At 43.0% G+C, this 20,807-nt stretch overlaps 4 protein-coding genes across 4 annotated transcripts in view; 1 reads left to right on the top strand and 3 right to left on the bottom strand.

Moving 5' to 3' along the window:
• Positions 1–286: 286 nt before the first annotated feature.
• Positions 287–6,724, bottom strand: copb2 (COPI coat complex subunit beta 2). Its single transcript, XM_029132624.3, has 22 exons — positions 6,568–6,724; positions 5,985–6,122; positions 5,673–5,759; positions 5,334–5,460; positions 5,086–5,234; positions 4,819–4,965; positions 4,537–4,636; positions 4,286–4,428; positions 3,904–4,103; positions 3,680–3,790; positions 3,474–3,562; positions 3,271–3,377; positions 2,947–3,090; positions 2,700–2,830; positions 2,406–2,613; positions 2,116–2,226; positions 1,809–2,023; positions 1,559–1,697; positions 1,312–1,449; positions 1,161–1,238; positions 849–1,001; positions 287–732 (listed from the first exon to the last, which is right to left on the bottom strand). The coding sequence occupies exons 1-22, from the start codon at positions 6,568–6,570 to the stop codon at positions 637–639; spliced, it is 2,814 nt and encodes a 937-aa protein (XP_028988457.1). The 5' UTR covers positions 6,571–6,724; the 3' UTR covers positions 287–636.
• A 431-nt stretch (positions 6,725–7,155) lies between these two features.
• LOC114844710 (uncharacterized) lies at positions 7,156–17,030 on the bottom strand. Its single transcript, XM_055503915.1, has 14 exons — positions 16,916–17,030; positions 15,869–16,013; positions 14,883–15,066; positions 14,075–14,160; positions 13,257–13,667; positions 12,180–12,317; positions 11,677–11,855; positions 11,065–11,166; positions 10,006–10,062; positions 9,586–9,671; positions 8,359–8,501; positions 7,844–8,022; positions 7,474–7,575; positions 7,156–7,319 (listed from the first exon to the last, which is right to left on the bottom strand). The coding sequence occupies exons 2-14, from the start codon at positions 15,978–15,980 to the stop codon at positions 7,266–7,268; spliced, it is 1,833 nt and encodes a 610-aa protein (XP_055359890.1). The 5' UTR covers positions 15,981–16,013; positions 16,916–17,030; the 3' UTR covers positions 7,156–7,265.
• On the bottom strand, positions 9,219–12,793 carry LOC114843997 (retinol-binding protein 1-like). The gene is made up of 5 exons (XM_029130981.3): positions 12,427–12,793; positions 12,225–12,358; positions 11,677–11,855; positions 11,065–11,166; positions 9,219–10,269 (listed from the first exon to the last, which is right to left on the bottom strand). The coding sequence occupies exons 2-5, from the start codon at positions 12,295–12,297 to the stop codon at positions 10,219–10,221; spliced, it is 405 nt and encodes a 134-aa protein (XP_028986814.1). The 5' UTR covers positions 12,298–12,358; positions 12,427–12,793; the 3' UTR covers positions 9,219–10,218.
• A 2,183-nt stretch (positions 17,031–19,213) lies between the features above and the next one.
• Positions 19,214–20,807, top strand: part of clstn2a (calsyntenin 2a) — an 80,729-nt gene continuing 79,135 nt past the window's right edge. The window contains exon 1 of the mRNA XM_029130980.3: positions 19,214–19,433. Coding sequence (XP_028986813.1) covers positions 19,361–19,433 — 73 coding nt within the window. The 5' untranslated portion in view covers positions 19,214–19,360. The remainder of the gene's footprint in view (positions 19,434–20,807) is intronic.

Below are 20,807 nucleotides of genomic sequence, written 5' to 3' on the forward strand. Positions count from 1 at the left end.
AAAATATTACCACGTGTACTGCATGTCCTTTGTTGTGGCAAAATTTATATATATGAAAATGATCCAATAAAGAGTCTAGAAGATATTATTATTAATTGTCCCTATTTACTTACATTTTATTTTGTTTAGTTTCCAATACAAAATGCCATCATACAAATAAAGAGATGCTGGGGTGAAACAAGTAATGTTGCCCAAAAATCCATTAAAACTGTAAAACCTCTACTTAGAGTTTTATATAAAAGTTAGAGTTTAGTTAGACTTTTATATAAAATACTAAAGCCAAATGTGAGTATGTACAGCAACTGCAGTTTATTAGACTGAATGAGGGTTGATTTGCCATGACAAACAGTACAAAGAGTAAATATAACATATCACCTAATGGACAGTTAGCCAAAGTTTTTCAAATCATTTTTAAATTGCATTCAAACTGAAGAGTGAGAAATAAACAAGTTCTGCCCACATTTTGAGATTAAAAGATTACTGATATCACCATCATCACCATCTACTTGAAACCCATCTCTGCAGCAGGTGAACATGACAATAGAATATTTTTACGTACAAATACAAAAAGGAGTAAAAGGAGGTTTGGTCTTTTCTTTTTTGTTTTTTTAAATAAGCTCTGAAGTGGAACACATTTCAATCATCTAGGAAGTCATCATCAAAGTTAACATCTGTGGTGTCCATGTCATCCAGCTCCATGTTGTCCAGGTCCACTTCCAGCTCATCTAGCGTCTACAGAAAGAAAAATGATATTCTTTAAAAACCCATCAAATGCTTTTCAAGTACTTGGAAGCATACTTTTTTCAGAATTTTGTATATAAAAAATTAATATCACAAGAAAGTCCTACCATGTCTTTTTGTGTGTCATGTGAGAATGTGAGGACTTCTTCTTTCTCTTTAACCACTGCTGCAGGAGCAGGTTCAGGCTGCGTCACAGGTGACGCTGCAGTGACAGATGCTTCGGCTTCAGACGTGCCCTCCTCACTATCCTGTGTCTCTGACTGCCAGAAAACAAGGCAAAAAAATGAACAAAATTAATTTTGAATAGTTTTTATTTTATTTACACAGTTTATAGACTGAACAGAACAATTCCTGCAAGGACAGGCAGAAGTAACTGCAAGTTATTACTTATTGACTTGGTGACAGAAAAATGTTTAAACCTTTAAAACAGGGGGAATGAGGGTTCCCTTGGGCTCGTATCCTTGAGCCTCCTCCAGAATATTCCTGTCCTCGTTAGCCTGAAACGATTTGCAGTTTATTAGACGACTGAAAAACACTTATAGAAAAGACAATGACTGTGATACAACTCACTGTAACAAGTGGATAGTCTGTGGCAGGCCTGGAGGAGCCCAAGCAGGTCTCTCTCAGGTAATGCTCAGCTGCAAAAGATTCCTTTAGCCCAGGAAACAAATTCTCATACTCTGTTGGGTCGGCTAGGGATTCAGCTGCCTGCATTGAAGATTTAGTATAATGTGTGACATAAACAATAGGAAGATATTTATACTTCTACAAAAAGAAAACTAGCAGATTCTTTACTCTCAAAGTTAGAGTGTCTGACCTTCTGGTTGACTTTAGCCAGGTTCTCCCTCCACAATTTGACCACACGGGACACCTGGCTAGGAAGGTAAGTGCGAGCCAGAAACGCAGCTTCAGGGAGTCTGTTGGTCCTGATCAAAAGCTCCAAACACTGATCGAGTCTGTGGAGAAAGGTGGCGACGTAGAGCAAAGTTACCAGCCACCGCAAATTTAGACAGTGGTCTAACCCTAATTTGCAGACCTATGTAGCCAGTCACACATTCAATACTTACTTCCCCTGCAGGAAGTAGGTCATGAAAGCCACATTGTTCTTTCCATCCCTTTCTGCCCCCTCAGCCAGCTTGCCCACCATAGTGGCATTACCAGAGGCTGTGGCGAGGAGCAGCAGGCCACCATAATCCTGGGCGTGGTGAAGGCACTCCTGAGCCAGACCAAACTGACACTTACTTATAGCCAGCTCCGCTAGCTGCTTCCATTTCTGTTCAGACTGTCGAAGACAAAAGCAAATAGTTACAATATTTGTATAGACACTAGTGTCAACAATGTCCTAATCCTATTTTGTACCTGCTGTTTTCTTACCTCTGCTTCCACAGCCAGCTGGTAGGCTATCTTTAACTCCCCCAACTGCAAAGCCAACTCAAATCTGTGCTCTGGGTCTGTAGACACAGCCAATGCCTGCTGCTTGAAACCCTAAGGAGGCACAGGAATAAATCCCATCAGCAGGAGTGCTGAACAAATAATTGTGCTTTTTAATGATGATGGTCCAATCTTTCTGCTCCCGTTTCTTTCTTGGTTATTTGAATTAACCCGACAGTCTACAGTTCTATAAAAATGAAAAAGAACTGTAAAATACTAAAGCGTTTTGTTACCTGTTTCTCCAGAAAATGGGCCACCCTGGTCCTCTGCTCTTTAGGAATTGTTGGTAGCACCTTGTCAGCCATTCCAAAATCCCTTCTCATTACAGCAGTCTGGTACTCCAGGACAGAGACCAGCAATGAGTAACTGACAATGTTGAGCTCCTTGTCTCCCAGGTATAGACGGTCATCTTTGGGTATGTAACCTAGCAGGTACATGGTCCTGCGATGAAGACAGCAGGGGTTTTAGTTGCAGGATTCTTTCAGACTCTGAATTTGTGAGTGTTAGTGAATTTCTTGTATTCTCACCTGTCCAGATGAGCGATAGTAACAATCTCCCCTCCAACGTAGTAGTTTAGCCTGTTTACAGAGCTGGTGTAAATAAAACAGTCTCCTACCCAGAGCCCAGTCTTCACAATCTCCTGGATCTCTCCTTGGACCTGAAAAAACAAAATGGTGACCGCAGTTACTAAAATGTATAGTCAAAAAGTGAAAACATCTACATTTTTAATATATTTAACTCTATACACGTGTGTACAACTATACACAAACACACCTCAAAAGCATCTTCAATACCATCCTCTGTCACTCCTTCATTGTTCTCTTGAGAGGCAGCTACTTTTTCAGCCAGGTAACGCAGAATGAAGAACGACTCCTCTGTAGCGATGCACACCAGCTCACCAGAGTCTGACCAGAAAATCTGGTAGAATAATGTGATAGAAACAAGGTCAAGTTGGGAAAAAGAAAATGATTGTAAGTTAGTAGTACATAGCTATATAACAAAGACCTCATTAAAGACACAAACATTAGCTAGACCAGACCATTAGCCAGACCAACTGGACAGGTGTGTACTAAGCCTCCAAACATAACTCTATCTTACGTGTTTAGGCTGGATCTCAATGCGGCGGATCAGCTCTGTGTTCTCCCAGTCATAAAATGCCAGGCCATTCACTGACCTTACCCCAAGCAAAAAGCCTCCATAGATACCTGTAGTAGAGCAACATCACACTCATTGACAAAGTCAGTCGAAACAATTCACAAACCTTTAACAGCACCAGTTCACCACTTCAGTGTGGACATTACCTTCAGCTCCAAAGTCCGGCTTAAAAGATTTCTTTTCTTTGAAGTTTTTGAAGATTTTGACGACACTGTTGCTTTCTCTGATAGCATATCTGTAATTTTTTTAAAAGCATGCTATTAGATCTCCACTAATTGCTACTGTAACTACACTAATACAGAGGTATAAAGCAAAGATGTATCTCAGAGACAATAAAACTTTGTGCACTTACTCAGAGGAGTCATGTGCCCAGACAAACTCTTGTGCTGATCCAAAGCTCTTGTTCCTCAAAGCCATGGCTGTGTAGATTATATACTCTCCATCGCCACACACCACAACAAACCTGCCCAACAAATACATTAATATATTTATTGCATATCTACCACTGCTCTGTAGGCTTCTGTTGTATGCCTCTTACTGAACACTTCTAAAGGACTTAATGCGAGGACTTAATACCTTCCATTTGGGTTATGCTGGATGGTTTGTGGGTAAATCTCACAGCTTCCCATGTCTTTGACAGCCAGTGGCAGCCTTTCTCCATCCTTAATCTCAGCATCACCCATTGCCTTCAGGTTGGCCTGTTGTATTTCACTGTGTTTGGCCCAGATGATTTTGCCATTTGTGTCCATAGACATAGCTGGCTCCTCCCGACCCACCTACAGAAGGATAGAAGAGTGGAATTTGCATTTTGTACATGAGCATAAATAAATGTAGCTATATTTAGGAAAAAATTTAGAGTTTATTTTATTTTAATGTTTGTAAATTACGATATGGCAAACTTCAGGCTTTCTTTACAGGAACAGATACATTTCTAAGAGACACTGCTCCTTTAGCGCACCTTGATGATAATGCTGCCTTCATCATAGCCTAGTGCTACATTGTTGGAGCCCCTGAGGCCACACACACACCACACTCGCTCCATGCCGTAGTTCAATGTGCTCTCCAGACGGTAAGTGCTAGAGTGCCAGATACGCACTGTACCTGTAGAGGGAGAAAGGCAGTGTTGCAAATAGCAACAGTTAGTGACGTCATGAGGGATGCATTGTGTCAGAAAATTGTGGTAGAAAAGCAAAAGGGTGTTCGCCTTACCATCTTCTGATCCAGTGATGATGATGGGCAGCTCTGGGTGAAAGCTGACGCATGAAACATTCTGAGCATGTCCCTCCAGAGTCTGAACACACGTCTTGTTCTAATCCACGCAAAGTAAAAGAATGTGCAAGTTGGTGCTAATCAGTAGGAGCACATTCATTATTAATATTATTACTTAACTTAAAGTGTGAGTTAAATAACATTTAGGAACATTCCAGCATTCAAAATCTAGTTTCCATCATCTGTGTTCTAAATCTGTCTTCAGTCTGCTAGTTTTCTTACCTGGTAGTCCCAAATCTTGACTTGACGATCATCAGCCCCAGAGATGAGGTAGGGCTTATCTCCTCCGCTGTAATAATCGATACAATTGACTCCTTTCTCATGACCCTCCAATGTGAAATTGGGAGATGATGAGCCTAGCTGCCAAACCTGAAACAACACACAGCAGAAAACCACTGATTGTACACCTGTTATTATTATAATTAGCTTTATTAATATGTTATAGTTAAGGCATCCAAACTGACAGGTGGAGCATCAACCATTACTTACCTTTATAGTTCTGTCCAGAGAGGCACTGGCAAACTGATTATTGTCCTTCGGGTTGATAACAATCTGCATGACATAGTGAGTGTGACCCTCAAACACTTGGCTGCATGACCACTTCTTCTCCCAGTCCCACAGCTTGATCAACATGTCATCTACACAGAAACAGAAACATATTTGTGCATATAAAGAAAACAAAATAATCAAGCATTTTGCAAAACACATAAGAATAAATTATAGATATCCTAGCATACCACTGCTGGTGAGGATGTAGGGCTGGGTTGGATGGACAGCAATGCAGCGGATGTAATCAGAGTGGGCCTCAAACATGTGCACCCGCTCCAGGGTGTTATAGTTGAATACACGGATCTGCATGTCGTCCTGCACATGCCAATAAAAGTGTTTTCTGTTTCATTTAATTTTGACAACAACATTAATAAGAAACACTACTTTGAGTTCAACAAAATAAAACTAAAAATGCATAGCAAGAAAGACTATCCCCAATCATATATCAAATGAAACTAATTTAAGCCAGTTTGAAATTGTGTATATTTAGAGAGACTTTAAATCCTGATCCCAGCAGAGTAACTCACCGCTCCAGTGATGACCCAGTTCTTCCTTGCCACAAACTTAGAAGCTCTGACAGGGAGGTCACATACTTCAAAGGTCTTGACAAGAGTCTGAAAAAAAAAACATTAACAACAGTTAATTAATAACTAATACATTATCATTTTTTTCATTACAGTTTAACAAAAAATACATTTGCAAAAACAGGATATGTTTTGAGTATTTTAGCAAATTTACTTAGTTATTTGCCACCTCCGATAATAAAAACAAGAACATTTACTTAGCAGAGCTGCTAGATTGTGTAGTATGCATGCGAATTTCAGGATTTATGATCATACCTGTGTTTCATGGTTCCACACACAGACGCTGCCGTTGTACAGACTGGCCAACATCCATGGTTCAGTCGGGTGCAGGTCCACACTTTTCACACGGTCCGACCTGGCTGTGAGCCTCCGCTTGATATCCAGCCTCAGAGGCTAGAAGAATAAATGATACACGTGTTTTTGTGCGCTTTACAAACTCTAACTGTTTTACTACTGTGATTGTCTCTCCTCTGTCGTATTAACTCTTCTCCTCTGAGTCAAAATAAAGAGTCGGAATAGCCAAAGCAACCGTTAGCATGCTAACATCGCGTCAACTTACTTCAGTAATCCTACAGAAAACCTTACATTTATTGCAAAAACTACAGCAACGACATATTTAAAAGTAACATAATCACATCAAACCTAGCAAACAGTATAGAAATTATTAAAGTCGTTACCTGCACGTCCTTCTGCTAACGCAAGCTAGTTAGCCACTATGCTATTTACAAGACTGCATTATTTGTCACTCTTTCAGTGTCCTTTTTAAAACCGAGAAGCGAATTTAGAAAACACACGTTAAAGCAAAAATTTACTCTGGGCCATTTTACATGTCTCTTACCATGATTTCTCCCCGCGTTGTCACAATAAGATTCGAGAATTATACTGTGAACAGTTGCAATTGGGTCCAAATGTCGGTGAACAGTGCAGTGGTACTGACGTGGAACTTCCTGAAACCCGGTCTCGCGAGATTTGCTCTCTGGAAGAGGTGACGTGACACGAAAGTCGAGCAGCTGATGATGCTTCTGCAGCGTGTGTGCCGTGATCTTGCCACGGTGACAGTTGCGCATTAGCCATAGCCGCTTCATATGTTGCTATACCGGCACAGTTAGTTTTATATTAGTAGTAAGTAGAACCTTAGAGGGAAACCATTACTCTACACAGCTACTTAGGCCCAAACTCTCACCTTTTTGTATGATTTATTCCAATAAATCTTTGGAGTCTGTACTTTTTATATATCAATTGTTGTTATGGCTATAAGGATAAGAGAGTACGGTAAAAGTGTCCATTTAAATAACGGATCATTTCTTTGTGCACTTTGCTAAGTGAAAACACATTGATGGTGTTACGCTGTTAGAGCTATTGTTTACACCTGAGGCCAAGCTTGATTCAAAATAGGAACAGGTTTGTCTACACAACACACAGCACATATCTGGAAATCATTTTTATTATACATTCATATTCATAAGTTAAGAGAAAACATTTTATTAGGAAACCAACCATTGTTAACACAGTAAAACAAAAACAAATGCTTGCCTGTCACTCTTTTCTTTTGAACACCTGAAGGCAAACTGCATCTTCACATGTCAGCTCCTGTGAGAAAAAAGGAAATTTAATTCAGTATTCTTTTGTAAAACTCCCATATCCATCCTCTACAACCAGTCAGTTCGACTGGGTAATAAAGTTCCAACACATCTCTCTGTCTTTTATTGTCAATTTTTGACCATAACTGCTGCTCTTAACTCACCAGATAGAGTTTGTCTCCTTCGAGCCAGTGTTTCCAGCCACGGTTGGACTTTTCACCTTTCTGAGTGCACACTAGCTTTTCACCCTCCCAGGTCACCAGACTCTACAAAACAACATTAAACCCATTCATTCATCATCTGCCCTTCACATTACTCACATTATTGCACTGCTCTTGGTTTATATGTGTTTTTTCAACACTAATATAACACACAGACACACATTCTGTAGATAAGCAATCGTTGTCATGGATACAGCCACTTAACATAACACCCATTTTCATATAGACAATAAGGAAAAAAAAAGTAACTAAATTATCACTGACTCTTTACTGCTTCACTTCAAAGACTTCATAAATGAAAAAGTCAACCCACCTTGACGTTTCTGTTGTCCAGGCCCTTGGTGTACTCATCGAACTCCACACCTACAGTGAAGGCGAGGTTATAATTCCTAAACGTGCTCAGTGTTTTGAAGTTAAACTCGTCAGCATTTTGGACGACCACTTTAGCCAGAGACAACGAGATGGCGATTTTTCTTGTTGCAAAGTCTATGTCTGGGACAAGAAAAGAGACACCGCATTACACTCTGCCTAGATTATACAGTAAAACAAGAAGTAACGAGTTTGTAGTTATGAATAAATTTAAAGGTGAACAAAAGTGTCGTGTAATCACCGTAAAAACATGTTTTGCACTTTATCTAAAGCAATTCAAGAAGAAAAGGACAAAAAGCCACAGATTCAACAGAAACACTGAGAGCGTGAAATTGGATGACTTTGTTACATGCTCTTAATCCAACCTGTCACATCACCTTGCAAAATTATCTTTAAATTTACTGCATAGCAAATACATAAGCGACCAAACTGAAAATAACCGAAATAAACATTTCTTACTCAATGCTTTCAAATAATCCTCAAATTTCTGATTGGTTTCCAGTATCCATTTTCCACTGAAGTCTGCAGGCATGTTGGCAGCTGGTGACTGTTGTGTGTAAATGTTACACAGTGTGAGGAGGGGGAGGGTGCAGGGCGTCGTCCTGCTTCATACGAGTTGCCATACGAGGGGGCACGACAGGGAACTATATGTGAGTTTAGAGCTTGAAGGCACATGGTGGTGGTGGAGGGGTCAACGCTTTTCTCTTCTGTCTCTGCACAATGAGTGGGGGAGGACGGACACACTCACATGCACACACACGCGCACACACAAACACTCTTCCCTTCCTCCTTCAGAAATACACAATTGCAAAATCTACCTTTTTTTAATTTAAACAATTTAAGGTTTGACTGCTTTTGAGGGCGTCCAGTCTTGAAGCAATCCATTTGAACAGGCACAGCTAGAGGGAAGGGAAAATGTCCACAATTAATTTGGGACCAAAATAGGCTTGACGTGCTAGAGGCTGTTGATGCTGCAGAAACTAACCTGTTTTGGGTTTGTGTAGAGCATGTGGGCGCTGGTGGAGAGAAACCTCACTGTTGTCACTGTTGTCACTCTCACTGCTTTCCTCTCACTCGAATAGACTCACTATTCTCTGAGCCACGGGCTCAAAGACGCACCATTTTAAGGAGGCTTTTTACCCTTGACTGACATATGAAGGTATCTCATTTGTCCTGAGGCATTAGCAGTAACCCCTGCTGGGATCATACTGTATCTGGTAGATGGTGATTGGACAAATCAGTTGACCTGGCTCTGAGACGAACAGTGGAACCAGGTCATGCACGAATATCTGGAGAGGCTTCAAGAAAAACTCATGAGGTGAAGATGGAGCGTTGTCATTTACTCATATAACTACTGGTAGGATTACAGGATAATAACTGGAATGCTGAGCAGCCAATAAAACTGCCAATGGGGTCAGCCACGGTAGCTTAGCCTATATAGATACAATTGCGATTTGGTTGAGATAAGCTGCCAGGTATTTATCAGTGCAGGTCACAGTACAAATTAAATACAGCTTAAGAATTTTAAACCAGTTTAGAAGGTGGGGAGAGGAAATACAGTGAAGTCGGACCGAGCGGCTTTATGATTCGGTGAAAACAGGCTGTTCTTTCTCAGAATGCTCAAGCGCTTTAACATCTGCACGCAGCGGTTCAGCAGGCGAGAATGGGCAGCGGAGTGACTCCCACTCAGAGACCGGGCCGTGCACAAACACAGCCCACGTGTGGAGGCCGGGAGGGTGCGGACGCTCCTGGAGCATTAGGAGCTCGCTTTCCTACACAACGACGAACGTTCAGAAAATAAACACAAACAGCATTGTGGAGCACAGCTTCAAGTCATAGACTAATTGAGTGATTTATTTTATTGTCGGTGGCACCGTCCCAAAGGAACGGGACATGTAGCTGCAGTAACATGTATTTACAGACTCTCAACCAGGCTCTGATCTTCACCACTTTCATCATAAGAATAAACTTATTACATTATTGTTCATGCCCTGTTTATCTCAACACACTTATTCTAATCATGTCAGTCACAGAAGGACCCACCCTCAGACCAATTCCCAGTACAATATACTGTGATGTGTTCCACACTGTAACACACACGCTGACCTTTCCCTTGCTGTACAGCATCTCTATTGACTTGGCCTTGCAGAGTAAGGCAACAGGCTTCAGAGAATATAAATATGCAGCATTCAAATCCATGAGCTATATAAAACATGTGTAGACAGCTATATGAACAGAAGTGTACAACAAAGGTAGCCTGGACAGTGTGGCGGCTCCGGTGTGTCTCTGTGAGCCAGTGTCAGCTCAGTGATGGGCACACTAGGTCTTCTTGAAGCTCTGCTTGCATGCGACCCCTCCGGCCCTGAGCTCCTGCAACAACAGAAACGCTTTAACTTGATAAAGAATGGGGTGAACGTCAATAAACGGTTAGATTACACACACTGAACTATTGCCCTGTGCCACCAGAGGGCGCTGTCCCCCCACTTTCAAACTGACTCCCAGCTCCTGGGAACCTCCTCTAATAACTCATTTCATGGTGGCTGATTGAAAACATCTGCTGGCGTGGCTTAAACCAAATCATTTGGCAGAAGCAGAATATCGCTCCCTTAGCTTTGATAGCAGTAATCATACAGAGGGAAATCTGATAATGCAGCGCTAATGAAAATGGTAATGTGCTACTCATTGCTTTAAAGTCTTTTGGATGCTAATGCCTTCATTACAGACTGCAATGGGGCCACACTGTGGATTTCACAGAAGGGATGTAAAGGGCAAAAAAGAGTTCTTGTAACATAAATTGGGTTTGCAAAAGTCGAGATAATAACCCGGCAGAGGCTGATGTTGATGTGCTGCAGTCCTGGAAGACTCAATTGGGATGAAACAACAAATAAATTAGATTTGTTAGATTTAGAAACTATATAATATGCAAATGCCCCCCTAAGATTCCTATATAATTATAATATGATTTAACTGAAAGCAGGGAGGGTATAGACCCATAACTACTTACCCGTGTGTATGCAGCTCATACAGAACACTGCGTTAGTACTAGTTTGTGCTGGAGTTCCAGCTGTAAATTCATGCACTGCACATCCACAGCTGAGGGGCACTCCGGATTGAGATTTAACTGTTTAAATCGCAGACGTTAATATTCCGGGAGGGAAAACTCACCAAATAAAGCTGATCTCCCTCCATCCAGTGGGTCCAGCCTCGTCCCTCGATCTCCCCCTTCTGCACACACACCAGCTTGTCCCCCTCCCAGTTGATAGTTGTCTGGGTCACGGGTCAAACAGGGACATGGTGCGATTACGACACATGATTCATTAACGCTTTAACAAACCAGCTCCAGGTTTCCAACTATACAGTATGTATATATATTATGAGAGCCCCTCCCATAATTCTTCTGGTAAAATCTGTGCATGAAGGTGCACGTTACCTTCTCTTTCAGCGCCCTCCAAAACAGCTTACAGCTTATCTATAATCAGCCTATCAGCATACAAAAAAGGGTTTTCATGAAGGGCCACAGATAAGCCCTGATCCCATTAAGTATTCAGCCACATAAACTGATTAGATAAATGGGAGTCTATTACAGTTCTGTGCCTGCAGTGACTGATGTCGCTCTTTACGCTAACTCGCTGATTATGGCGTGAAAAATCTGCGCCAACTTTTCACAAGTAGAGAGAAAGTTCTAGGGAAGAGCCGAGTCCGGACGGCGCCCGTGAGGGGCTCGTGTTGGCTAAGCCTCAGTTAAACCGTAATGCTCCCCCTGCATCCAACACCCACCATGCACTTCCTGCCGTCCACTGCCGCCAGGTCCTCGAAGAACTCCTTGCCCAAGTCGAACTCCATGTTGTAGTTCCTGAAGGTGCTGAGGGTCTTGATGACCATGTGGTCCCCGTTCTGGATGATTTCCTTGTCGGGCCTCAGCAGCCTGGCGATTTTCCTGATGGCAATGTTTATATCTGCGCATGCAAAGTGACAAAGGAACGACTTGAATGAACAGCAATAATAGTATGACACTACTACTACTACTACTACTACTACTACAAATACTACTAATACCACTAAGTAAGCAAGCATCTTGGAACCAGGCATTAGCAGATCCTGGAAAAGCAAAGCAGCGCCAGATGTTCGGTCCAATGGGATTGATTAAGAAAGGATTCCGCTGGACCACGTCCCAGAGAAGCCAGGCGCACATCTGGATCCACCCACATCTGGATGACGCCACTGCTGCTGTACTCATTATTGATAATAATACTACTGATAAGGCGACATCTGCCACTAACGGGCCAGCGCGTCATCTCCATCCGTAAAGCCGCCAACAAACGCACCGAGAGCCTTCATGAACTCCTCGAAGTTTTCGTTGGAGGTCATTTTCCAGTATCCGCTCAGGTCCAAGGGCATGTGGGCGTCTGCGGGTTTTCCTTACGGCCGGAGAAAGAGGAGGTCCGCCGAGAACCGCGTCCTGCGATGGAGTAAACGAGCGTCTATCAAAAGCCCCGATTTGAGCTCAGCTCGCATTAATCCGATTACCTGCCGGGTTTCCCTCCGGGTGTTCCCTCCCTCACCGGACTCCACGTTACCCCGCGACGCAACGCTGGAGGCTGCGAACACGCGCCGCGGACGACACGCGCGTGTTTTAGTTACAGTAGAAGTGGGATCAGTGCGTGGAATCTGCGAGACCTGTCTTGGGAGTGGCTCAATTAAGATGTCGGTTCAGGAAAACTTAGTGAAACCACTCATGATTGATCACTAAAGATGCGCTGATGAGCCAGGGAACGTGGCTAATTGGAGCCTCGGAGTCAGAAAAGCACATGCACCAACAGCAGCAATTAAAACGTGCTCAAGAGGCCTGTCACATCTTTTGTCTCAGCTAAAGAACTCAATTAGTGCGACGATCCCTCCTTTGGGCCAGACGCAGCTATCCCACCATCACGCTCAGAACAAACAGCCATTCCGCTCCTTCAGTGGACGCCAGTCAGTATCAGTTGCACAGCGGAGCTTTAAACCGTTGGCCTCACACAGAAAACACCTACTGTTACTGAGCAACTGTCAGGATTACTTTTAATCCCTCTGTTGAAAAAGATGAACGCCGAATAGATCCAGAATAAAATGAACTGATGCTGCCGGTTGGCACGGGCGCGTGAAGAGGGAATTTCACTTTTATTTAAAACAGGAAAAAAAAAACATTTTATTGCTATTCACAGTTTTGACAGATTCATAAGAGACCAATAAACAGTAATTGGCAATATGTTACAAAAATACATTCCAGCCTAGTGATTCACATCAACAGATTCTCCAAATGTTTCCACTGCAAAATTCAGCAATTCTTTTCTCCGTGTCTTCAGCTCAGTGATTTCAGTCATCTGAGTTCTTGGCTGGCTGCCACCCCTGCCTGGTCAGTGGCCTCAGAGCCTTGCCCTCGTTTTTCCTCTCGCTGTTTTCCGTGTAGAGGTTGTGCTGGTGGATGTACTGGATCACCGAGTCCGGGATCAGGTATTTTACGCTCAGGCCCCGTCTCAGGGCCCGCCGCACCTCCGTGGCGCTAATGTCGTTCCTCACCCATTCCCTCACCTGGAAGATATTGTGCCTGTGGCGGAAGAGCAGCTCCGACTCGTGCACGGCCCGCTCGGGACGCAGCCCGCCGCGACTGACGCAGACGAGGCCGAAGCGCCCCGCCACCTCCTCCACGTGGTCGTCCCGCCACAGGTCGGGGACCTTGAAGGTGTCCAGAACATCAGCCCCGCAGAGGAGTTTCAGCTGCGGAGGGGGGTCTGAGAGAGAGGTGGAAGGAGTTTTCAGTCATCGGTGAGGCAAATCAACAATTACCTCTAGTCGACTCATTGTCAGAACAACATGTGGCTTTTACTTTGCATTAGTCAGGCACATGCATATAAACGTCTGTAATGCACATTAGAAGATGATCATTATTATGTTGCTTCCCACCACATACTGATGAGGCGACGTTAGCAGGTTATTATAGTAGACAGGGAGTAGTCTGGATGACTTAGTGCTAATTAGGTCATCAGCGCTAAGTAAAGCTGAGCCTGACGATAAAGTGTTGTTCAAACTGGGTTTGTGGTTGTAATATTTCAGCTTGAACAACTGACTGCTAACACTGGCAAAATGAGACCATTTCACTCACTGACAAAATTACATCATTATTACCAAGGGGTCTTACTTGAGGGGGAAGTGATGCATCCAGTGGAGCTGCTGTTTGTTCCTGGGCTTTGCTCATACTGCTTCAGAATGCGACTATAATGATGCCTGTGAAGGAACCAAGGGTGTGAGAGAAGGAGTGATTTAGAGTACGCTCTTATATTTTATATGGTAACGTAAATTGTTGAATGCACATGCAACATAGAGTGTGTGTTTGTGTAAGGATGAGCTGCATATTACTATTGCAGGGAGAGGTCAATGCACAGACACGGCTTCACATCTTCTCATTCCCAATGAAGCGCCTCTCTGCTCATATTCATGTGTCACACAGCCCTTTGCAACTACATGTTTCCCATGAGGCCAATGAATTTAATAGCCTGTGCCCCTCTTGTCACCTCACGAAAATCCCAGAGCTGACAAAGGTCCAGTGTACTCCAGCCTTCAAGAGTCGAAAGCCTATAATTTAGGTAACCCGGCAACACTCTGCTACATAAACAATTCAAGCTGGTATTAGGGTGGGAGGAGGGAGGAGCAGCGAAGGGCAGTTCATCCCTGTGACTTTTACTGGTGCTGTGGTAAATCTAGGACGTGTCAGAAGGTATTGATGTCATAGGCAAACGTTTAAGAAGACAGAAAAAAACAATGAACACAAAGCGGCTGCCACTAGAGGTGACAAGTGCTTGATCCTGTCATGAGACATCATTACCTTACCTGGTCCCACAAGGTGCTAGAACACTGGTATTACCCTAAGCATCCTATGCGTTGTCCACCCTTTCCCCTGAGATATAAATACATTTCAGCTCTGAGGCTGCAGCAAGTTTGTTCTGTACCTCATGGTAACCACAGTCTCGGTCCAGTCTGGCTGCTGGCTCTCCCATTCATCAACGGTGACCCAGTTGGAGCTCTGGAGCGCTAGCCTCGCCATAGCAATGCGGTGCTTAGCCTCTACTAGGCCTTGCTTTCCATAGCAGTCACTCACTGGAGACACGATGCCACCCACCACCTGGTACTGGCCTGAAGGCATAGAAGATTAATAGGTTTTTCTGGGTCAGGAGAGCTGACACAGAAATGCAATATAAATCAGCAGATAAAAGCAATATGGAAAATGGTGATAGTGTTCATCATATATGGACAAATCCTAAAACTAAACAGGTTGCCCAACTAATAAATACATAAAAAATATATATTAAAAATATACTACTGGTTTAAACATACTTCAAAAAACAGATCTAAATACCCAAATCGTGCTAATTATGTTGTTTGAAAACATTCAAATACACGAGAATAAAAATAGCTCATGTGTGCAGCTTAAAGTCATTTCGGATCACTGTCTTATAGGTAAAGGATCACTGTAAGAGCATTATGTATGTTCCTGCTGACGGTGTATAGATACATAATGTATCTTACACTGAGAGAGCTGCCCGTATGATATAACGATGTTTTATTATTGGGATTTTTTAACATTAAGGACAGTACATATTGTTAAAGAATCTAATATTACAGACTAGGGACACAGATGAACACAACACAGACAAGTTCATAAGTAAACTAAGCAAAATAATTTCAAAATTTTGTTCCGTTCATCCATCTGTTCCTTTTCTTCTCCATAATGCTCTCTGTTTCCATTCAATATCCACCCTCTTTTACAATTCTAAAATTCCGGAGAAATATAAATGCATCTAGAATCTACGTTAACCCTGAGGATTATGTAAATTTTCAAATGAAACGCTCATGTAGCATTTGTTTACGATAATGTGCTTTCTTTACATTTAGACCTAGTGGCATTTTACACCTTTTTATAGTGTCTGGGTCTGACCTGTGTTGTTCATGTGGTCTCTGGCCAACTCAAAGAGCCTCATGTGCTGGTGGGTGATGGGATTAAAGGAGCCACAGGCTAACAAGACTAGTGGCACACGGCGGATGGCCATAATGGTTTATCTGCTCACACCATGATCCTAAACCTGAGAGGAGAGGAAGAGTCATCAATATTGTGGGAGTCGGATAATGCAAGTGGGAGGTAAACTCATACTATTCCCAATGATGGCCTCATTCATCATCAGGACACAGTGTGCTTAGAGAAACGGGAAAGAACAAATGTGATGGCACATTACAAGAGTCAGACATTGGTGCAGGGGGACAACTGCAGGGGAAGTGGGTGAAGATGATGTATTATTAGCTGCAGAGATAGTTGATTTAGCTCAGCGATCATCACTCAGCCTAGTGTCTCAACCAACAAGATTAACCATTACATTATACATCCTACTAAATTATGTCTGAACTTTTATCTACATCACATGTGACAAATACTTATTACTTAATACCTATAAGAACTTTAAGAATAATTGTGTGAAATAAAATAAATACTAATAGATCATGTATAAAAGAACAGGAAGTCATACAAGTCCTACTTTAAAAGTTTAATTGCGGATGTGGAAACTTATCCTACCTCTGTCTAATTTTTCATTTTTAGTCACTTATGTCAAATATTCACTCAAACGCTGCTTCTGTACGCAGGTAACTTCTAATTACACGTTCTCTGATTAATACACTCTGTATTTTCTCCTTCTCTAGATTTAGGGCACGTGCACCGTCTCAACAACCGCAGAAAATGTGAGCTGTGGCTATTTTCCCAGCTGCTTTGTGCAGTTTAAGCCAGAAGATAGCAAACAAATAAAAAAACTTTCAGTAAACTGGGCGATTCACCTTGAGATTGACCAGGCAGCTAACGTTTATTAGCTTAGCAAAACTTAGCGACAAACACACAGTCGAAATACTACGTGAATAAATACGATAAGCAGTAAAGTCATAATCAGTCATATTACAAAAACGGCGTTTAAAGTTAACAAAGACATAATTTGTTTACCTGCTTTTCATATTGTTGGTATTATTGTTTAACGTGTCCCACTTATTCCACTCCGTGCATCTGTGAAGATGTTGCTCGATGGTTCCGCAGCAAAAACACGACCCAAGCGCGACCCCTAGTGGAGGAAGAGTAGTATTAGACAGAGAGCTCTCCTTGGTGCTGAAATGCACTTCACACGCTGGAGACAAGTGCTTTGGGTAATTAACGTCATAGAGATGCTTCACATTCTTGCCACGAATTAGCGAGTGACAAGCAATGTTGTATTATTAAATTCAAATTTAGTGTAAAACCTTTTTTTTATTTAAGTGAGGGCAGCATCTTCTTGTTAGATACTCTCTATAATAACACCTAAAAAATACACCTTTGTATCCCGGGTAACATGTCCTTCCACTGGTGTTGACTGCTTGTTAGATGAAAAGGAGAAGCTTTGTCAAAAACTAATTGGCCGTGTGTGGAGCAGGTGTGGAACAAACAACTCACTAGTTGAGTGAATGTCGTACTTGTCAGCATTAGGCCTAACAGTCAGCTGGTTTTTAGTCAGGTTCATTACCGCAAGGCGTTATGCCGTATGTGTGTATAAAAAGACAAACAGAGCATCACGTTTGTTTGTTAAGCTCTATGACAGTCAAAATCCCCAATGCTTCAGCAGAGGGATGGAGTTGTCTTGCCCAGTAATTTGTGAGACCACATCAGAGTTGGTGTAAAACATGAAAAAGAGGAATCAGATTCTTTTTCTGGAAATGGAGGAACATTTGTTTCTGGTTGCTGTGGCACATAATGTTAGATATGATAATGCAGATAATGTCTCTTAATGTCTCTTAATGCTCATGTGCACACAAAGTTACTTGCCTCCCTGAAGGTTTGACCAACAAGGCACAGTAGATGTTTACTGGTTACATCATGTTTCCCATGGCATTGCTGTGTTGTAACTTCACTGCCCATGGAAACAGCCAATTGGGAGAATGTTTGTGTTAGTGACTGTGTATGCATGTAAATGTGGCCCTTGCTGTGTTTGTCTGCATTCACACACACACACACACACACACACACACACACACACACACACACACACACACACACACACACACACACACACACACACACACACACACATATGTGTGTGTGTGTGTGTTCTATCGTTGTTATCCTCTTAACTCACTTGAGGTCTGCCCCCTCTCTCTAATCCCCAGAACACACACCCACACCCAACAGAGGAAGAGCACGGGGGAATAATTGAAGAACAGACGGCCGTTAGAAAAATCCAGTGATTCTGCCACAGGGTGAAAACTGAAAGAGTCAAATCTGTGAGGGGGAGTATAACTGCTCTGTATGGAGGCTCTTGTTAGGAGGATACAGCTGGAAAAACATCACAGTGTAGCAGCTGCTTCATTTGATTATGAAAGGACCATGGCTGTAAGACCATCCAAAAAGCCACAGCTCATGTTTCTCCCTAATTGAAATTAAAAATAAATTTCACAAATGTTGCCTAACTGGCACAAAACATTTAATTAAGGCTAACAGATAAGCTATGTCAAAAATGGATTTTGGATTTAGGACCAATAAATACTTTTTGTTTTGCAGGCTAGTTTTTAGAATCAGGCCTCATAGAGACAGTAGTAGTATTAGTAGTACAGTAGTAGTAGTAGTAATAGTAATAAAAGTATCGTAGTAACTGTAATAACTTGTGGTGGACATATTGGGAAACACGTAAGTATTCATACACTAAATTCCTCTTTCTCCAATTTTAAATCAGGTGCTATTTTATTTTCTTAATTTTGGTCTCTTTTCAGCATTTCTCAACAGCATTTTTGTTTTATTTATTCGATTGTAAAACTGGATCTGTAAAGGAAGGGAATCACTGACAATCAAGTCTAGAAGGACTCAGCTTGTTCCTGTTAACATGTCAGAATCAACCCTTTACCCTACAAGACTCCGAACTCACCCTCATCTCAGGCAGAACCCACCCTGCACCCTCTCCTCAGCGTCATTTCTCGCTCTCCTGTTACGGCAAGTTTGTGAAATTAAGCTACACTATGCTGGAAAATGTCATTTTTGTTCTTCATTCTAAAAGTGCATATTTTCAGTTGCGAGTAAAACCTGCTTTTTAGCAACCACAGCAAATAATGCGTGAAGATACGTTTTTAAAAAACAACTCTGCATGAACTCACACTTTGATAGTTTGCATTCTAGACAAAATTCAACACAAAAAGGAACTTATTTTGAAAAACAGTATCCGGAAACACTGCTTTATTGACGCTGCTTAAACGTCAGCGCCTCTCGCTCTCTTTACCTACAGCGCCGTGCGATAGTCCCTCGACCACACCGACTCTCCCTCCCTCCCTCGCGCGCGCGCGGGCGGTTGAGCACATCCCCGCGCTTTGGAGGAGATCCAGGATTTGAGACGAGGAGCGGACGAAGAGACGACGCGTCAACGGCTCGACAACCATGCAGAGACTCGGAGTCCCCTTCGTGCTGCTCGGGCTGATGTGGGGCCACTCCTGCGCCCTCGGGGGGAAAGGTAGGCGCGGAGAACGGGGGCAAGTTGGCGTCGACGTGTTCCTCGGCTTTTTCGCGGTGGAGTTGCACAACTTGGGAAGTCTGTCCCACAACTTCGCTGATAATTAGGGTTTTTTTTAGCCAAAATTTGGCCAAGTGCGGATGAATATGAACTATTTTTGTGGCGCGTTTTTCTCCGCGTCGTGCGTTGAACCACACGTGCGTTCGGTTCGGTCGGAAGTTACACCTTTGTTAGTATTTTAATATTTAGACTTGGGGAAAATAGCAGCGACAAATGAAAACACGGGATCTTTAAATTCCAGATTATTTTTGTGACATATTCGTCAGTTAGAAATGTTTGGATCCTTTTCCTGTTTCTATGATAACGCATCATCGCGTCTTGTTCCATTCAGTCAACAGTTCCAAAACTCATAAATATTCAAATTCCAAGTAATTATTATTTACCCCAATGTACCTTTAGCGATACCTCAAATATGCAATCCGGCATTTCTCGAGGGTCTGACTGGTTAATTGGCTGCTCGTCATCATTTCACACGCTCAAAAGGCCTGTTTCCGTGGCGCTGCTTCGATTCACGCCGTCGCTGGCGCTGCCTCCGCGGCTGCTCGTGGTCCCGTGTTTGCTCCGTGGGCTGAAGGGGATTTCTGGGGAGGTGACGATCGACCCGTGCCCGGGGGGAGCGGCTTCGTGCTCGATCGCATCGTCTACCTGTGATGCCCTCGCGTCTCACGTAGACACACACACACACACACACACACACACCTGGGCGGCAGAGGTTTAGAGCGGCATTAATTTGGTCTCTGGAGTGAGGACAGTGAGCAAACGGGCCAGTGTCATTATTCTCCCTGTTTATGTAAGGCCTCCATGGCCCTGGGGCCAGAGTGAAGTCTAACCAGGTCTAGATGACGTTTGGACACAGTGCTGTTGTGTGTGTGAGCTTAAATGATGCGAGTTGATTCATTTTACATTGTGAAGCATAGTAATATACATATATGTAGTTTTTAATGGACTATCATCATCATTTATACAAACACTAAAGTGGCCTCAGCTCAGTAGAAGAAATGAACTTGACAGTAATCGCCTTTGTTTCAGATTGTCGTCGTGTTGTGGCTCTAGTCTGTAGCAAAGCAAACCAGTTCTCGACTGGTCCCCACTTTGGACCAGCACCAAGCAGCCAGTCCACGTGTGGGCGTACTGGCTGCACGAGCTCAGCAGAGTTGGGCAAACGAAGGTCGGCTGCTGGACTCCTGCACGTAGGGGGTCGGGCAGCGGGACCCGAGCGGTCGGGTGCCGGAGAGACACGGACTGAGACGATCTGAGGGGGAGGAACGAGGAACAAGATCAGATTTATGGGCGTCCTTTCAGCCGAGCCGTCGA

This window comes from Betta splendens, chromosome 17, assembly GCF_900634795.4.
Source record: "Betta splendens chromosome 17, fBetSpl5.4, whole genome shotgun sequence".
In the NCBI taxonomy this organism is placed as follows: domain Eukaryota; kingdom Metazoa; phylum Chordata; class Actinopteri; order Anabantiformes; family Osphronemidae; genus Betta; species Betta splendens.